This window comes from Perognathus longimembris, chromosome 10 (genome assembly GCF_023159225.1).
Source record: "Perognathus longimembris pacificus isolate PPM17 chromosome 10, ASM2315922v1, whole genome shotgun sequence".
Lineage (NCBI taxonomy): Eukaryota > Metazoa > Chordata > Mammalia > Rodentia > Heteromyidae > Perognathus > Perognathus longimembris.
This window is the reverse complement of record NC_063170.1, coordinates 34,167,889-34,188,003: the sequence shown is the minus strand read 5'-3', so window position 1 is coordinate 34,188,003 and position 20,115 is coordinate 34,167,889. Positions and strand designations below refer to the sequence as shown.

At 39.7% G+C, this 20,115-nt stretch overlaps 1 protein-coding gene across 8 annotated transcripts in view; it reads right to left on the bottom strand.

Moving 5' to 3' along the window:
* Erc2 (ELKS/RAB6-interacting/CAST family member 2) overlaps positions 1-20,115 on the bottom strand; it is a 973,754-nt gene that overhangs the window by 426,074 nt on the left and 527,565 nt on the right. For all 8 annotated transcript variants that reach the window (XR_007212331.1, XM_048355798.1, XM_048355799.1 and 5 more), the window contains exon 12: positions 19,039-19,174. Coding sequence is in view for 7 of the 8 variants with exons in the window: in XM_048355798.1 (XP_048211755.1) it covers positions 19,039-19,174 (136 nt within the window). In the remaining variant the exon portion in view is untranslated. The remainder of the gene's footprint in view (positions 1-19,038; positions 19,175-20,115) is intronic.

The following is a 20,115-nucleotide window of genomic DNA, read 5'->3' as shown; positions in this document are numbered from 1 at the left end:
ACGTCTGAACATTCTTATCTCTACACACATCATCTCTAGTCTATGTAGTAACCTTGGAGATTGTTACTTACACCTTTGCTCCCTGACATGTTGGGAAGTCTATCTTTGTAGTTGCCTCCACAGTCTGGCACATTTTTTTGACGACAGCATCCATGCCAACAGCATAAGTTTATTGCCACATCTGGGGAATACAACTTCTGATCAAAATAGGAAATGCTCGTTTTAGGGAGGACCAAGTTGTGGTTAGAAAAGAGAAGGCCTCTTGCATAGCTTTCATGGTGGCCAGAGGAGTTCCAAAGGCTTTGAGATAACAGGCACCATGACAGGAAATGAATACACGGTCCATTGTGTGATGGCTAGGAGAGAAAACATTTACTTGGGAAATGAGAGGCAAATTTTAGGCTGCTGACACTTGGGGCTGCTGAAGTTTGTTGTAATGCTCATCATTGGCTTCATGGTACTAGCCCACAGTGGACACCCACTGTGTGTATGTTGAATGACTCACTGACTTCAGCCATATATGCATTACACAACAAATAAATATGTAAGAAGTTTCTTTGCTCATGTAGTAAGTATTGCTTAGAGAGCTAAACATAAGACAAGTATAGCTTCACTGGAAAACTAAAAGAAAGAAAAACCTGCTCTAATGATCTACCGTCTCATTGTATCACCTTTCTTCAGTGTTTCTGCAGGCCATGTGTCCTAGGTGTGTGAAAACAGAGTCCTGGCCACACAAGGTGGGTACTGGAGGGGAGGGAAAGAATGGGGTTTCTTCTGGGCCCCTTGTCTTGATGACCTCCAAGCTTTCCAGAGGGTCATTCTGAGCAACTTCCACCAGAACAGCACCCTCTGCAGGTCAAATGATGAGGACCAAAAGAACCAGAACAGATCTCTTACAGAGACACTGCAGGTTTCCAGAGATGGTCTACTACTGAAATCTCTGCTCAAGCCAGCTTCATGACAAAATCTAGATTGCTTTGATTGGCCATTCACAATCCCAATTCACCAATAATTATTACTTAATGTTTCTTGTTACCTATTAGGCACCAAAAGCCACAGCTAAAAAAGAGACAGTCCTCAGTTCCAGGAAAGTTTATGTTAAGTACATGAGAACACATGCCCCCTCTCCTAAGTTCATAGTGCTTGGGGCCACTCAGCATTAGCCTAGACACAGCCAGCCAGCTCTTCTCTATTGTACACCAGTGCTGATGCACAATTGCTATGGAGTTTATTTGTAATTTTGCTTACTGGTCATAATTCACTAATTATTTTAGTCAAAATGTATATTCGGCTTGGTGCCAGTGGCTCATACCAGACATTCTGGCTACTTGGGAAGTTGAGAACAAGATGATCATGGTGCAAGACCAGTCAGAGCAGAAAAGCTCACAAGACTCCTTCTCAATCCAGTGTTGAGTTCAGTGGCACGCCTGATATCCTAAGTTAACAGGAGGCTGAAATGGGGAGGATAGCAGTTTCCAGCCCAACTGAGGCAGAGAAGTCCCCGTGACTCTCTCGAGGAAGTTGGACATAGTGGTATGTTAACTCATACTACTTGTATGCTAACTCATGTTAATTTAGCAAGGATTGGAAGCCTAAACTAGGCAAAGCATAAAAGAAGCCCAGGAATAGGTGGGAAGAGATCCTATCTCAAAAAAAAACAAAAAAAAAAAAACAAGAAAAATCTACAGCTGAAGGTATGGCTCCAGTGGTAGAATATCTGCCTAGCATGCATGAAGCCCTGAGTCAAAATCTTAGCAATATGTGTGTATATATAACTGTGTGTTTCCCCTAATGTTTATCATAACAGAGCCCTGCTTACAAAGGGGAAAGAGAGGATAGACATCCTATAACCTATGCTTACGTTAAAGGTAGCTAATAAACAATGCACAAGCAAATGCACATTATTATAATAGGCTGTGATACCCACTGTGAAGGAAGATAAAGATAAGAACATAAGAATGACAAAAACAACTCATTAGGGAGAACATCAAGAGAAAGCCTCTCTGAGCACAGGATATACAAGCAGAGATTTAGAAAGGAGATATCACATGTTTATTTGAAAGAATAATCTTCTAGCTAAGGGCACAGCATGACCTAAGACCCAAGGACAGGGGAAGCATGGGTGCTAGTATGCTAGAGCACCCAGCAGAGGAATCCCAAAGACACCTGAAGAGAGCTACCTAGGGCATTACAGGTAGAGGGAAGGCCTTGTGAAACAGCAACACAATATCATCAACAACCACAGCCAATACCAGTTCTGTTTTCTAAATGACTCCACTGTACTTGAGGCAGGTCCTACCATCACCTGAGATATGACACTTAGCAGCCACTCACAAAACAAATGGATATAAGGGGTCTATGATCTTTTTTTTTTTTTTTTTTTTTTTTTTTGGCCAGGCTTGGACTCAGGGCCTGAGCACTGTCCCTGGCTTCTTCTTGCTCAAGGCTAGCACTCTGCCACTTGAGCCACAGCACCACTTCTGGCCATTTTCTGTATAAGTGGTGCTGGGGAATCGAACCCAGGGCCTCAGGTATACGAGGCAAGTACTCTTGCCACTAGGCCATATCCCCAGCCCCAGGGGTCCATGATCTTAACCAGGGTGGTGAAAACATGGCTTAGTAAGAGCAATTACAACTCTGCATGGCACAGAAACAAACTCTACACCTACTTCAAAACTGGAAAGAGAGCCCTGCTCAGGTTATGTGATTGACTGTCAGTTACTAACTAAAACACTAACAATCCCACCAACAATGAAGTAGGGTTCCCTTTTGGCCACGTCCCCTCCAACATTTATTGTTGGTAGGAATGTAAACTGGTTCAGCCACTCTGGAAAACGGTATGGAGATTCCTTAGAAGGCTAAATATAGAGCTCTCCTATGACCCAGCAGCCCCACTTTTGGGCATCTACACAAAAGACTACAAACAATAACACAATAAAGCCACCAGCACAACAGTGTTCATCGCAGCACAATTTGTCATAGCTAAAATATGGAACCAACCCAGATACCTCTCAGTAGATCAGGAAAATGTGGTACATATACACAATGGAATTTTATGCCTCTATCAGAAAGAATGGCATTGCCCCATTCGTAAGGAAATGGAAGGACTTGGAAAAAATTATACTAAGTGAAGTGAGCCAGACCCAAAGAAACATGGACTCTATGGTCTCCCTCATAGGGAATAATTAGCACAGGTTTAGGCTAGTCACAGCAGAGGATCACAAGAGCCCAATAGTTATGCCCCTATGAATGCATAAGATGATGCTAAGTGAAATGAACTCCATGTTATAGAAACGACTGTTATATCACTGTTGTAATTACTTTCAATATGCCATGTGAAACTGTACCTTCCATTGTTGATGATCCTCTTGTATCCCCTTCCTGTGGTTGTACCCGCACTATCACTGTATCTTATCTGAGTACATTGGAAACTGTATACACTGGTATTAGAACTAGGGAAGTGAAAGGGAATATCAGAATTGAGAGACAAAGGATAAAAAGACAAATGACTCCAATAGCAATACTTGCAAAACCATTTGGTGTAAATCAACTGAACAACCCATGGGGGGAGAAGGAAAGGGGGAGGGGGAAGGGGGAATGAGGGAGGAGATAACAAACAGTACAAGAAATGTACACAAGGCCTAACATATGAAACTATAACCTCTCTGTACATCACTTTGACAATAAATAGAAAAAAACAAAAAAACAAAGACACTAACAAACCAGGAGACAGGACACACCTACGAGAGGTGAACCACACAGGTGGAATACCGCACTGGATGATGAAAAGGACCTTCAGGGGTCATGACCCTTCAATAAGGGATACTTGTGGCCCATCAAGTATAGCAGTAGCAAAAGATATATGAGTTGTGTAATAAGTGCTTTTCAATGTAACTAAATTGTCTACACACTATCATAAGTAGACATCTGATGATTATATTTAAATCCATATCAGTTTATTTATTCATAGTTGGTGGCAAATTAAAATTTGAGAAACAGTGGACAGCCTTCATCTACATTTTAGAATAGGGGATATTGACTGGCTTATAAATGGTAGAAGAAAGAGTTCTCAGAATCAGAGGAAGGGGAAACACTTGCAGGCAATCCTGAAAGGCAGCAGGAACTGCCAAGGGTGGAAAAACTCACTGGCTGTCCTTAGAATGTTCACTTTTTGAACCTGTACTGTTAGTCCAATGAACAAAAAAGAATCCCCTTTGGCATTTTGTTTGTCAGTTATGTGTCAGTACACAGGGTCTCAGAATTGCTCAGCTCTTTTGCTCCCAGCAGGAGCTCTACCACTTGAGCCATGTCTCTAAGTACCAAAGTTTTATTTCCTCATCTCCTAATATGTCTTTCTAATGATTATATCTCATGGTTTCTGTCCACCCACTACATAGAGCAAGAGAGGTGCAAGTAACTGTTCTCAGAAACCAAGAGGTTAGTACAGAGTCTCAGACACTGACTGCAGAAGCAGCAAATACAGAAAGAAACTCATTTCTTAAACATTTACAATATACAGGATATGTGCTTATGCTAGTCCTGTACTGTGGAGATAGTGACTTCACAGGAGACTGGCGACTTCCAGAGAACTTAGGGAGCCAGTCTCCCTGGTGTATTCTGATAAAAGAATAACTGGTCTGGGAGCTATGTTGCTCTCTCAAGTATTTCTGTCTTCCATCTCAAGTGCAGAGTCTGCCATTTTAAAGAGGTTTCTGCAGTATGCATTGCAACATCTTGTTTTCTTTCCTTGGAACAACTGGTTATAATAGTACATCCACTTACTGAGACATTTTGGTGTAAGATAGATTAGAACTGTGACAGTCTGGACACAAGATATACAATGCAGGGCCTTCTCTGAATTGTGCCACTGGGGTTACTGACTTACTTGTCAAGAGTAGGAGCTATGTGACTTTTATATGTAATTGTTTGTGGAGTACACTTATTTTAATAAGCTACTATGTCAGTAGGGATTATTTTCCCTTTGACTCCCTGGACCTGTGGGAAAATAGAAAATAGCTGTCGTAGGGAGCTATGGGATAATAGAGTAGAAAAGCATGGAAAAATAAAAACAATACAAACTCTGTAACAATGAAAAACTCATCCTCCCACCTGCTATGTATCCTCCAAGATGCAATTCTAACGTTTAGCCTAATATCCAACACTGGACTATAATGCACATGTGTTGATTTATATGAAGTAAAGCATGAGTCTGGACAGCCAAGCCCACAATCAAGTGTGACCTTAATCTAACATTTAGAGTGAGAAGGTAAATGACCTTGTAAGATGAGTAGAAGGGCAAAGTCATCATTAAGTCAGATTAAGAGATGAAGTTTATTGATAAATAATAGGTTCATTTCTAAGCAGATTCAGCAGTCAGGAGGTAGGCATTCAAAGTTGTATTGTTTAACTGTTAACATTTTCAAATTTGTGTTTTTCTAATTTCTCATAAGGATCCTTTCACAGCCAAGAAAGTGCAACCAAAATAAAAACAAGCTTACCAGTAATGACATAAGGATGTTCTGTGCTTCATTTTCCACCCATGTCATTTACTCAGACAGCCTAACAAGACCTATAAGCCCTGTGCTCCACACAGCAGATGACCGGCCCCAGAAAAAGAAGGTACACTTGCATCCAAGTGAGAAGCCACAATGGGTCTCTAAAATTTCCATCTTATATTTTAAAGCAGTAATGACTTCTGAATCTTGGTCACTAAATTTAGATTGGGCATAAGGTAATGTGAGTTTATAACCAGAAGTAAATGTGCATTGATAATGGGTACGATTTATTAAAGGTGTAGCAGAAGTTCCCTTGACCAATAATTCCAACAGAACTATTTTTTCAGTCATGTGACAAAAGTAACCCAGGTGAATTTGGATTAAACAAAAACAATATTCATCTTTATAAAGTCTCACTCACACAGTCTGTCAAACTACACTCAAAGAAACTAATTGAAAATCTTAATTATCCCCATGATTGTCCAAATCATTAGTTACTTAAGTTCCATAAAATATGAATTCTTTGCAATGTGAATATTTGTTCTAGGGAGAAGATAAATCACCTTCTTTGTCAAGTAATTTGGAGAAATTTTAGATTGAAAATCATTAAACAGTTCTCTGGACTACAAGATTTCTCAGAGCCTTGGATATAGTAGTATACATAGTTCTGTCTAAACAAAGGCTAACATATGAATCGTTTCTCTCAGGCATTTGACAAATGCAACCTTTCTTATAGTACTATATTTCATAGAACTATCACTTTGGTAAACATTTTGAGAAATGCAAACCTAGATAGTATCAACCTGGCATTTGTCTAATTAATCTGTTTTTTATTTTCCCACAGCTCCCTATGATGCATAGAGTCAAAGAGAAAATAATCCTTATTGACATTGTAGCTAATTAAAATAATAGTGTACTCCACAAACAATTACATTTAAAAGTTACATAGCTCCTGCCATTGACAAGTAAGTCAGTAACCCCAGTGGCACAATTCAGAGAAGGCCCTGCATTGTGTATCTTGTTTCCAGACTTTCACGGTTCTAATCTATTTTACACCAAAATGTCTCAGTAAGTGGGTGTACTATTATAACCAGTTGCTCCAAGGAAAGAGAACAAGATGTTTCAATGCATACTACAGAAACCTCTTTAAAAGTGTAGGCTCTGCACTTGAGATGGAAGACAGAAATACTTGAGAGAGCAACATAGTTCCCAGACCAGTTATTCTTTTATCAGAACACACCAGGGAGACTGGCTCCCTAAGTTCTCTGGAAGTCTCCAGTCTCCTGTGAGGTCCCTGTCTTCCCATGCCAGCTCCTGTGAAAAGCCAACGTAGGTTGGCTACAGCACCTCCAGATGCTCACAAGTCACCCTCTCCAAAGGTGTTTTGAAATCACCACAGTGTGCATCTCCCAACAGTCCGAGACCCCAGAATTTCAGAGCTGGGAGGAGCCAAGGCCACACCTTTAGATAATAAAAGGCTCCATGTGGCAAACTCACTTACTCAAGGTCACCCAGTTCATCATTGACTGAGTTCAGACTCCCAACTCCCTGTTTGGTGCGCATCTCTGGGCTCCACAGAGACAGTAGCAGAGCTGTGGTTCCAAGCCAAGGCTCCGAGGATACAACCTGAGTTCTGCCTTCTTTATTCCAGAGCAGGCCACAGCTTCACTGAGATCAGTGACATGCTCTGCTCTCTCTGAAGCTGGAGGACCAACACCTTTAGTTATAAGATCTTATGGCAGTTGAGGGGGAAGAATTTTCTTACCTATGGTTAAATTCCTCAGATAACACAGAGCCTGGCACAGAAAAGTCCTTAGAAAACGTCAGTAGGTTTCTATGCTGAACTGAAAGCAAAGCCTTATTAGACACATGACAGCATTTAATTCAACCGCATTCATTAAAAGCAACTTTATTGCTTTCCTGTGAAGGATGAGCTCATTTGCCTTATTTAAGTTTATGGCACTGAACATGTCAGTTCTTTTTTTTTTTTTTTTTTTGGCCAGTCCTGGGCCTTGGACTCAGGGCCTGAGCACTGTCCCTGGCTTCTTCCCGCTCAAGGCTAGCACTCTGCCACTTGAGCCACAGCGCCGCTTCTGGCCGTTTTCTGTATATGTGGTGCTGGGGAATCGAACCTAGGGCCTCGTGTATCCGAGGCAGGCACTCTTGCCACTAGGCTATATCCCCAGCCCCAACATGTCAGTTCTTTAGGAGCATTCTGACCGTCACCTCCACTGTGCTATGAATTACTGTTACTGATAAAAAAAAAAGATGCAAAGAAACAATTACACACTGAAGAGGGAGAGGTATCCAGTTTGTGACTGATACTAGTTCTTTCTCTCATCCAGCATTATTATTAAGTCTCAATTTCCTCAACAGATGAGATGTAAAATGTTTGCAAAGAGAGTATCAACCTCATTAGTTTGTTGATCAGATTAAACATGTCAACTCTACACACAATAACTTGGTCAAGGGCTGGGGATATGGCCTAGTGGCAACAGTGCTTGCCTCGTATACCGTAACTTGGTCAACTATGATTGGTATTTAGTGGCTCCTTGTATTGGAAAGAATTATGGAGCTGGGTAAGGAAGAGTCTTGAGATCAATGGTGTCAGTCATGGGTGTCAAGCAGGGCAGTTCCATATCCAGGTAGGCCCAGTGGGGAGCAGCCCACATATGCACTCAGGACTGAGGTAGTCACTTACTCCCTGGCTACCAGGATGTGCCTTCCCAAAAGTTGCCTTGCCCAAGTTCATACTTCTCTCAAGGGAGGCCTCCTATAGCATTGGACTGTTGTTGATTCTGGGAGGTGGAGAGTAGCTTTCTGATCTCATTTAGAGCCTGCTAAGCCAGTACTGAGGAGCTGAGGACTTTCCTTCAGGTATATTTCCATTAACTTCTCCATGCACCCAGGCTCACTTCCCTCACTTCCACTAAGGAGGAGTCTTGATGTCCAGAAAACACAAAGAATGACATTAACTTTGGCCTACTTTTCATTACTCAACAAAAAGCAGAAAACCTAGTATTCTTTTTGCTCAATTTTCCAAGAAATCTACATTACTTCCTGAGTTTCTTTATGGGTAACATCTCTTTATGGATAAGAGTGGCAAAGATAAAAATAAGTTGAGCCAGATTTTATTTTGCATGTAAAGAGTCCTAAATTCTGTAAGCTGTTTTCACAGCAATTTTCTCTACCACCAGTTTACCACTTGTTTAGTTACTTGAGTTTTGAAGACATAGAGAGCTATAGGATATAATGGCATATCCTGTTTATAGAATACAGATAAAGTTTCTGGGTGCAGTGGTCCATGTTTGTAATACTAGTGCTCAGAAGGCTGAGGAAGGAGCATTCAGATTGAGGCAAGCTGGAGTGACATGGCTGGACTCTGCTTCAAAACAAACAAAACAGGCAGATTTTGGGTTGTTGTTACGGGTAATTCTATGTTGTAACTTTATGTTGTCTTGGAAGTAAAAGCAAATGTTGAGGAGTATAGTGAACTGTGGGCTTCAGGATTCAGACCTACTAAATACAGACCAAATTTATGGAACCAGTAAGCTATACAGATGATACTGGCCAAGGATGCAAAAGGCATAGAATCTGCTCTCCTCTCTGCCCATAATTCCCTCTAGGACCTTGGGGGCAGGTCACTGCTTTTACTTCCTTGCCCAGCAAAATGAGGAGTTGGTATTTTAACATCTAAGGTCCTTTCAAGTAAGAAAAAATTATGATTGCTTAACCTTGTAGGATTTTCCCCCAGACAACATAAATAAGTAAGATGTGGAAGTAAAGTATAATAGCAGAGAGGAAATTTAAAATATCATAAATTCCAGTTACCAACTTCCCAAATGTGTATTACAGGAGAGACTATTAAATAAATAGGAACAGATTTTATAGTTGTATTTTCCTTCTGCAAAGTTTCCATCTAAATCATTCCCTATGGCATTGATTGTCATTTCCTTAATCTGGAGTGTTTGAATACACAGCTTAGCAATGCCTTGAACAAGTCATACATCAAAGTGAACATTAAAAAAATTAACCATGTCCCAGGTCTCTGCCTTGGGTAGCGATGTGCTGAAATACCAACATCAATTAGAAGGAGGTTATTGATGTCAGAGTGACATGCCTATGATTTGCAGGTGCCCCCTGACCAGCTTCTGGTAGCCATATCTCAGGTCAAAGCTGCAGTAATTATCCTGGTCTGGAAGAACAGGTTGAACTGGATTGGTTCTTTTGATGCACATTGAACACAATTACTCCCTAGAAATTACACGGGCCTCCTGTGTGTGAATTATTACATAAATACTACCTTGAGGAAATAATGCATGGTGTCAGAATCTCTTCTTCCCATTCCTTTGCTTTCAAAGTGTGCATGCTTCAGTACTGCCTCCATTGTGTCTACTTTGAAAATCACATTGCAGGTGCTTTATGGATCCAAGCAGAATGAAAAATGTGCAGCTGCTCTTAACTACACATGGTAAAGGTCCTGTTGCTCGGAGGTTATTAAAGTACAAGATGCTAGTTCAGGATCTTTTTCCTGAGGAAGCCTTGTTCTGACTTGTGCAGGAAGTTTCCCCTCAGAGCTATTCCTCTGATCCACGACTTCAGGTAAGTCACTGAGTACCTGAGTTTCAGCTTGGGCATCTATGAAGATGGACAAACTTGCTCCCCAATCTCAAGGTTAAGGGGAAGATGCAACATGAAGATTAACATGAAAGCATTTTGGAAAACAAACAGAAGATTCTTACTTGAGAGGCATGTTGTTTTATTACTGACTAAACTGATCATCACAGTGACTTTAAGAAGAGGATAAAAATGGTGTCTCCAGTTTATAGTCCACACCAGAATGGTCATGGCTTGGGGTAAGAAGAAAGGGTGACTCTACAATGCCAGGCCTTGTCTTTTCCTATAACTAATCACATCATGTCCACATTGCAATTTGCTGTATGTGTCCAGGGATCATGGGGCCACCTGGAGGAGGGGCACTGCCCTTCCCTTACTTAAGGGATCAAAGAGTACAAAATGGGACATCCAATCAAGTAATTTAAGAGGATAAGTGGGATTGAGATGGAAGGGAATGACAGAGGGTGACAGGGATCAAGATGCATTCTACTCATAACTGACATGGATTGAAACCTCTTTGTCCAGTTAAAGATAATAAAATTGTATTAAAAATATAAATAAATAAACGACAGTTCCATATTCCTTAGTAACCCCTTTGGAATGAGTAGAGAATATTGTGCATTTTAGCAAGATTCCATTTTCCAACCCCCACCCCCTTGTCATTCCAGATCCCCCTACTCCAATAACAATGATTTCATTTGAGAAATATGTTGCATTTCATTCTGCAGGATCTTCAGCCTTTGGCAAACAAACATTCACTTTTCTGAGGACTGCTGAAGAGCCACTAATAGAGTGAAACCTGAAAACCCTTCAGAAAAGAATAATGAGCCTCCTCCATCTCCAGGGGGTAATTTAGTAGGTAGATTAGGCCACACTTGATTAAGGGTAAACCTCTCTTTTCCATGGAAATATATTGTGTTTGTACAGAGGGGCTGTATGAAGTGGAGGATTAGGTCACAAATCCACAGGAAAAAGCAGAAGACATTTCGTAGAAGAAATATGCAAGTCACTGAACATTTGGAAAAACAAGTCATACTTTACTGGGAAGAAATAAAACCCAAACGACTCCAGTACAACACTTTTATTTACATGATTTCACTAGATTCCTTGGAACATTTCTAACAAATAAGTAGCTCCCAAATATACTGCACAGGATGTCCTGTTACCCCTGACAGTCTATGAATTACTACAGAGTAACAATTTCAACTCATGGCTACCAGAAACTGATTGTTAAATAAGATTTTCAGAGACTACCTCTAGGGACCTATGACAACAAAAGCCATTTTTGGCACACGAGGGGATTATAGTGTGAAAGCAAAACAAATGTCAAAATAAATCCCCAAGGAAAGAAAGGCTTTCTGTACTAAACCTCAGTCCTATTCATCAGCACCCTAGGGCCTCTTCAGACTCACAAATACTCAACTATTTCTTTTCATCTGAGTCAATGAACAGAGTCTGGAGATGTTGGATGAAGTTCAGTTTATCATTCAACAGCATGATGGGATTTAGCCACAATGGACCCTCCTAAATTCTACGCCTCAATGTAGAAAACTGCAAAGCAAGCTAATAAAATGTCTAACCATGTAAAAAATTAGGATGTTAAATTCTAATGAAAGTTGGAACAGATGTAGGTTTTCTTTTGAAACCTGTGTTAGGATGACCTTTCTCATCCTTCCATATGTGAAAACAATGGCTGAAATGAAACCTTTCTAAATCACCTCATACAATACCTACCAAATAGCCATGAAAAACTGGGAACTCAATAAATAAATGTGTTTTGACAATGATGAATCTCTGAACTCTGCTGGTCAGATTTCTTCTAATGGCAGTACTTAGATAAGTGTACCATAACACATAAACATAGATCATACTAAGAGTAATGATTTTAAGCTCAGGGAACTGGAAGAGAAATGAGCTTAACTCAGTAACATAGAGATGAACACATAGATAGGAGGCTTGAAAATTGGGAACTTCATAATGAACTATGTATTTTCCTGAAAGATATGTATCTTGCAAGTTTATACTGTTTGTTATACCTCTTTTATTAGCTGATTCCAACTCTATTGAAAGAGCTAAGTTAAAGCTGTCCCTTTAAAAAAATATATAAGACTATTCACAGAATTTCATAACTAAAATAATTTATTTTATTTTTCTCGCTTTATTTGTAATCTATTTGTTTCTTCAGTTTTTTTTAGAATCATACTAAAAGGATAAGAATAAATAGGAACATTCATTTTCTTTTTAAACTGATCATACTGAGGTTTAACCACTGGCAGAGAAGAAACTTTACAGTTCCCTGGGAACCTATAATTTGGAAACGGAAGCACACAAGAACAGACTTTAGTTTTTAGGCAATAATTGAAGAGAAATCTGCAGACATGCAACAGAAAAGCCTTGTGCATTTCTCAGAATTTTAGTTCATTAACTCAATAAGCTGCACAGTGGAAAATGCAGTCAAACTTTACAAAGATATCCACTGGAATTTAAAAAGAGGTATACTGCTCACCAAGAAATAGTAAGAGGTAGAGAGAATAAAGACATCCTACTCTGCTAATGATGATTTAGTGTGAATCTCCGCAAAGTTACCTTGTTGAAAAACCCCCTGTAGACTCTGACAGGACACACACAAGTCCAAAGCCTCAAGGCCCGCTCCATAAACTATGTCCTGAAAAAAGGTTCTTTAGAATCGTAGGGGAAAAAAATCAAGCTTTTACATTCTTCTTGCACATACAATTCAACATTAGCTTTAAAAATGTTTTAAGTATTCTTATTTAGTGCCTCAAATGTTTCGTCTTGCTTCTCTGGGAACTTTGATTTACGAGGATGTGCTCTATATCTGCATTGCTCATCAGTGTAAAATATGTGCAAAGGATTGGTTGTCTGATACTCCCAATGGTCACTATTTTCTACAGTTAAAAGCTCATTACCAGTCTCCCCAGAAAAAAAAGCTCTAGTAACTGATTTCCACATAACTCAGGGGTGATAGTAGGCTCTTTCCCAAACTTTGTCCTATTTAACACATCCAGGGAGTCAGGAATTATAATACTCACAGATGAGAAAAGCAAGGGTCATCTTATTCCAGGCGCTTTACTAATGAGAGGGATTAGTATCTGAGCTATAAATCATTTAGTTCTGGAGATTTTTTTAAATGCCATTACTGAACTCAATGCCTCAGTAGAATTTTTGCTGAAGGCTAGTGCTTTACCACTTGAGCCACAACTCCATTTCTGGCTTTTTGGTAGTTAATTATAGATAAGACTCTCATAGACAGATGTTACTACCCAGGCTGGCTTCGAACCTCAGTTTAAGCTACTAGCAATCAGCTAACTCTATGGATCTTTAGTATTCCTTTCCTCTTCTTCATGCCCATACTCAAAAAAAAAAGAAAAAAATGATTAAAGAAGTTAAACTAAGTTAGTTATTGTGACTCATGCCTGCACTACTAATGACTCAGAAGACTTAGATCTAAGCATCTTGGTTCAAAGCCAGCCCAAACAGGAAAATCCATGAAACTCTTATCTCCAATTAACTAGCAAAATTGAAGTAGAGGTATAACTCAAGTGGAGAACACTATCCTGGAACTAGAAAGCAAAACAAGGGTATGAAGTCCTGAGTTCAAACTGTAGTACTGCCTCCTCCCCAAAAACAGTGGAAGGAGAAGGAAGAGAAGGAGGAAAAGGAAGAGGAGGAGGAGGAGGAGGAGGAGGAGGAGGAGGAGGAGGACGAGGACGAGGACGAGGACGAGGACGAGGACGAGGAGGACAACAAGGAGGACGAGGAGGACGAGGAGGAGGAGGAGGAGGACGAGGACGAGGAGGAGGAGGACGAGGAGGAAGAGAAAAGAGGATGTTAAATTGAGAATGTACTCTATTACTTTAGTTTATGGGTAATTTTTGACAAACAGTAATGCCAGGTATTTTCAGACAAATGAAGGCTCTAGACTAATATTAAGCTACGTCTCTCTTCAATGGGTCAAATGGGTCAGGTTGAGCTATAACTAGGGTGCCTGCCTAGAGTCTTCATTAAATATACCATGAGAACTCAATAGAAACAGATGTGCAACAGATCAAAAGCCAATGTACAATTTGCACACAGACTTGCTTCACTGTTTCTATACAGTGTTTAAAAAATTGAATCAACTTTCTAAAACCCTCAGGTTTCACAGAAAAAATTACAATGTATGACTGACTTTGGACAATCAGATCTCACAACCCTGGGCCCGCCTGACAACAATGTTCACGGAAGTCTTAAAAAACCACTGCTGCCTTTGGTAAGGCCTGCACTCGAGCTCTCTACAGTTCCCCATTTCAGTTATACCAATGCACTATAGCCAACTCTAGCAAAAATATGTTACTATAACTATGTTGTTTCTCCTATGAAAGTTTGTCCAGCTTTGGTTACTTTTAACAGATAAATTCAATTCTTCAATGATTAGGCTCAATTCTTTACAATGTTTTCCATTTGAATAAAGAACATTCCCTAATACATACATGTGTCTTGTTTTGACCAATGAATTGGAGAGGAAATCACCATGTCAGTTCAAGGCCAGGTTTTATGACACTTTGCTTGATTTCCCTTATTTTCTCCTGTCTCTGCTACTATCATAAAGAGAATCTCTCTGGTCAGTGATGCCTCTATGACGTGAGCCTCAGAATGAACACATGTGAAATGGCTTCATGACCCACAGTTATGTAGTGAGTAATGAAGGACTCAGCCAAGCCCACCCCTAGGAAGCTGGGCCACTCAGTCTAGCTGCAAAGCAGGGAGAACAGGGTTCAAAAGTGAGTGTATTCTATACACCCACGTGGCAATGTCATGCCAACTACTAACTGATACATCTGTAACAAAAATTTTAAAATAGGGCTGGGGAGATAGCCTAGTGGCAAGAGTGCCTACCTCGGATACACGAGGCCCTAGGTTCGATTCCCCAGCACCACATATACAGAAAAACGGCCAGAAGCGGCGCTGTGGCTCAAGTGGCAGAGTGCTAGCCTTGAGCGGGAAGAAGCCAGGGACAGTGCTCAGGCCCTGAGTCCAAGGCCCAGGACTGGCCAAAAAAAAAAAAAAAAAATTAAAATAACATAACCAATCATACAAATCTATTTCTTATGTTAATAGCCTTGACCTTGAAGGCAGTAGGGTTTGCAACTCCTGCCATAAGACATTATCTTAAGAAATAAAGTCTGACATGTGAAATGTTTCCTACTATGACATCTTGTTTCTACCAAGACAACCCACTTTTTGCTTACTACTATTGTGTGCTTCTTTAAACAATAAATAACATAATAATTGTGCATTCAATGTTGTCTCCAATTATTAAAAATTATATTTTTGTAATCTTAAGGTGGTTGAATAACAGGATTACCATTCAACAAATCAGTTCATAACTACAATGCATCTTGATAGAAATTCACCTCTTTAATCTTTCTCCCTCAACCCTCCTAACCTAATCCCTTCCCTAGTTTCATATGTATTGAATATTATGACTGCATTCTCCCATTTCCTTTATTCAACTGTCTGTCTCCCTTCCCCCTCCCTTGACCTCTCCTCCACACCTTTCAAGACCAGTTTTCAATTTTCATACCAGCTAGCTTTGTCTCTGAGCTTTCCTTTGCAGCCTGATTCAACATTTATTATTGTTGCAATCCTTGATCATTTTTCTGCACATAATATCTGTTTAATTAGTCAAAAACATGATTTTAGGGTATCTAAATTTAGCAAGTTCCTAACCTATGGCCACAACCCACCCAACCAAATCAAGTCAGGGTTTACTTATAGAGCTAAGCAACTAATTTATAAACAGAACATACTTTAAAAATAAGCATAATATTAAAAAGTGAAGGTCCCTGAAAGTTCTATTTTCAAAAGGCAGCAATTGCTGAACGTAAGTACATCTTCTTAAAAGTCCAGGCAAGTAGGAAGTTCACTCTCTATTAACCTTATTCAGAGACATTTTCATCAAAATTAATTGTGACTACTTTTTATTGCATTTCAAATGTTATCCTTTATTTGGGGTGGTCAGGAATGCAGCTAAGCAGTTCCAGATCATGCTATCTTTTATGAATAAGCCTGTGAGGTAGTTATTAAGGCTCTAAGAAGATATTTCTGTATGAAAGTTCATCAGGCAAAAAAAAAAAAAGACATAAATTTCTACAACTAGCTATGTCCTTAGAAAAGAAGTTGCTATATATAGCAGTGAGTAAAACATTGATGCTGAATGTATTCTCAGAGTATAGCTATGTAAATATCCTCCATAAGACAAAGTAAATGTTCCTTTTGCTATTTTTCTTTTATTATATCAATATTTAATCATTAGCACTTATTCTGAGTATAGCCCCAGCCAAGGACAATTCTAAATTCTTTCTGTATGTTGACTATTTAGCCTCTAGTATAGCCTCTCTTATACCCAATTATCATTCCTGCTTAACAGATGAGGAAACTTAGACTAGGAGGATAAGTAACCTTCTCAAGGATGCTTGATTAGTAAAATTTTGTAATGAAAACCAGGCACTGGAATCAGTTTAACTGGAGTAAGTTAAATGAATATAACAACATTGACCTCACTGAAGACTGCTACAATAACTTCTTGATTTATTATGGTGTGTACGTTGACTTTACCTTTCTCTACTAATCTCTGTTCCTTTTCTGACAAATTTCTCACCTGAAGAGCTATTCCCTATGATTCTTCTTCTTCTTTTTTTTTTTTTTTTTTTTTTGGCCAGTCCTGGGCCTTGGACTCAGGGCCTGACCACTGTCCCTGGCTTCCTTTTTTTGCTCAAGGCTAGCACTCTGCCACTTGAGCCACAGCACCACTTCTGGCCATTTTCTGTATATGTGGTGCTGGGGAATCGAACCCAGGGCCTCATGTATACGCAGCAAGCTCTCTTGCCACTAGGCCATATCCCCAGCCCCCTATGATTCTTCTTAATCCTTCAGTATTCTCATCACCTAAATGATAGACAGAGCCAGGCTGAAGTCTTAGGTCTGCCATCTGCCAGTTAAGTAATATTGGGCAAGTTGTTCTCTCTCAGAACCACCTTCTTTTACGCCAAAATGGGATAATATTAGTGTATTTATCCGATGCAATAGCTGTATCGTTCCATAACCCCTCCAGACGTCTTTTTTTGGGGGGATATGTCATCTGTTCACACTCACCCCATAGGACCTAGGTGAGGCTGATACCTTCCCAGGGGCTTCATGATCACATACTCTGGCCAACAAATACATTTAATTCTTTAATATTTGTCAGAACTATTATATAAAGCCACTGTTCTCTCCTGGTAGCTATCATTTGTAAACAGCCTACCTGAGAATCCAGGAAACAAAAAAAGCAGCCCTGCAAGTAGGGAACCAATCCCTGGTATCACTGTTAGACAATCTGAAAAACCTGGCATTTGTAGCCACTTTAATCAACACATTTCTTTCTTCCTTTTCTCTTTTTTCATAGTGTAGATGGAGTCATTGTCCTTTCATTTGCATGTAGTCCTAATTAGCTCAGGAGGCACATCATTTAATGGGATTGTGCCCACCATATTGAAACATTCAATGAGTGGTACCAACCATGTCTTGTTACTCATAGGTTTCTTAAAGGCCTGGAGTGAAATGTATCTACACAGTTATTAGAATCATACTCCATAATCTTTCAGAGACTCTAGTTGTATCAAATGGAAAATCACCAACACTGTTACAAAGAATAAAGAGAAATGTATTTATGGGGGAAAAAAATCAGGAAACTGCTCTGCAAATCTGTGATTATTATCACTATTGTTAACATAAATCTACCATCTGTGATAGATGGGAAATTAAGGCTTCAAACCCTGGACATGATTTGCCTACCATACCGGAGAAATCAGGAACTTGACCAAGGTATACTCCTTACTGAGTAGATCCAGCCTCAGTAGAGGATCTGATCCTATAATTGTGCTATTCACTGAAATCTCCAAATCAATCACCTATGCAAAGGGACCTTAGCAGACAGAATCTAAAGGCACGTGAAAGGTATAGAAAAAATAGAAACTCACAGAGATGGAGTAGTTTCCTTCCATGATCTTCTGTGCAATGTGTTTGCCTTGTATTTTCTACTCTTGGAATAATTATTTCTTTCTCTTTTGGTCAATTAAAAAGATGTACTATGGGTACATATTGAAATTATCTAACTACTTATATCTCCAAGGAGGAAACTAAATATATAACCAGAGAAAGACACTAGCTAATAAGCAAAATTTAATATGAACTCCATCCAAGTTGAACTTAAAATGCTCTGTTTAAAGGCACACTGAAATAAATAAAGGAACTTCAAAGTAAATGCCCTGTTTTAGCATGAATGTTTTATTGAGCAAATGGGGAAAGTGCTTTTGCCAAAAATACAAATGTTTAATGAGGAAAACTGGTGTTTTTAGCCATTCAGCTGGTTTCTGAGAGACAGCGGGAGATGTCATTGAGAGATAATATGGTCATGAAAAGATAGAATAATGATCTGACTCAGAGGCTCAGAATTGTTTTGTAAACTGTCTGAAATCAGAAGAAATGCTTTTTCCAAATACCTTTTGTGATAATACACAGTCATTTTTCTACTCACCCCGAAACAACTTCAGTATAAATTACAAAGGAGGACATTTCTGGTGTTAAGCTTCTTGCCAACTATAGAATTGTAGTTCTTACCTTTTAAGGTGAGGCACAGGAAGAGAGAGACTTTGTTTGGCATTTCCAGGTACCGCCACAATCAGCTTCTATTTGGCACCATTTACAATAAAATGTTTCACACTCGGAAAGACCTACGCTTACTCTCTGGGAGTATATTGGCCTGAGCTAAGCTCAGGGCAATGTTAAATCCACCATTTCTGTGCATACCTTCTTGCAGCAACCGAAAACTTTTAGAGAGTTAATCTCCAATTATTTAGGGATTAAGAAGGCAAACTTCACTCACCTGCAAATGCTGTGAATTGTCAGCCATGCTGTCTTCTCGCCTGCGGACTTCTTCCAACAACTGTGCATTCTTCTTCTTTTCCAGCTGTTGATTGTGCTTGAGGTTGGCCACCTTCTTATTCTGATCTTTCATATGCCTGAGGAAAGCCAGCATAGCTTGGTTACTTTCAACCACTGGATAAAACATATGCTGTCACAAGTGATTTGAGAAGTACTAAGCATAGAATATCTTGAAATGGGCTCAGGAAAACACTGGGACCTCAGAATATTCCACTCACCAACAAGTATGTACTGAGATCCCACTGAATGCCAAGCATTAGGATGGTACTAGGGTTCAGTTGTGAATGAGACAGGTATAGTCTTCCTTTGTCTTGAAGCATAGAATCCAGTGGGAACACAGACAAGTGCCAAGGAACACAGTGTTGAAGGAAATAAACAGCATTCCATGGGAGATGAGGAGATGCACGTGTGGAGATATGGTGGGATGGTTGGAGATGGCTGTAGACACTGAGACCAGGGAAGGCTTTCCTAGGTTGACCCAAGGAGCTAACCAGAAAAAAAGCCAGTGGAGGAATGTCTCAGGGACAGCAAAAAGCACATGTAATTCCCAAAGCAAGGAGATGCTGGCAGCTTTGGGGAAATAAAAGGCTGCAGTCAGTTTAATCCAGATTAAGAGGACAGTGGGGTAAGAGATAGGACTGCAAATGTATGTGGACCAAGACAGATAGAGCCCTGTAATTCTTAATGCCACATTTATTTTCTTCTAAGTGGTTACTGTACTAGTTGTTATTCCTTTGGATCATGTTCTTATTTAGAGGTCATAATCCACTACTTTGATTTAAAAAGAACCATTACAAGGCTCCAATCAAATACACTGGCCAACACTTAGTTCAAACAGAGTAACAGTTTGGCAAATCATTGTGTTAAATCAAGCCCCTAGTACTTAGAGTAAAAGTTCTTAATGCATCTATAGGATGTCAAAGTGCAAAATCAAAGTGATCAGAGAGTAAAAGATTGAGGCTAAAGGATGGGTTAAAATTAAAAAAAAATCCAATGGAGTTACAGGCTTAATGTTGAC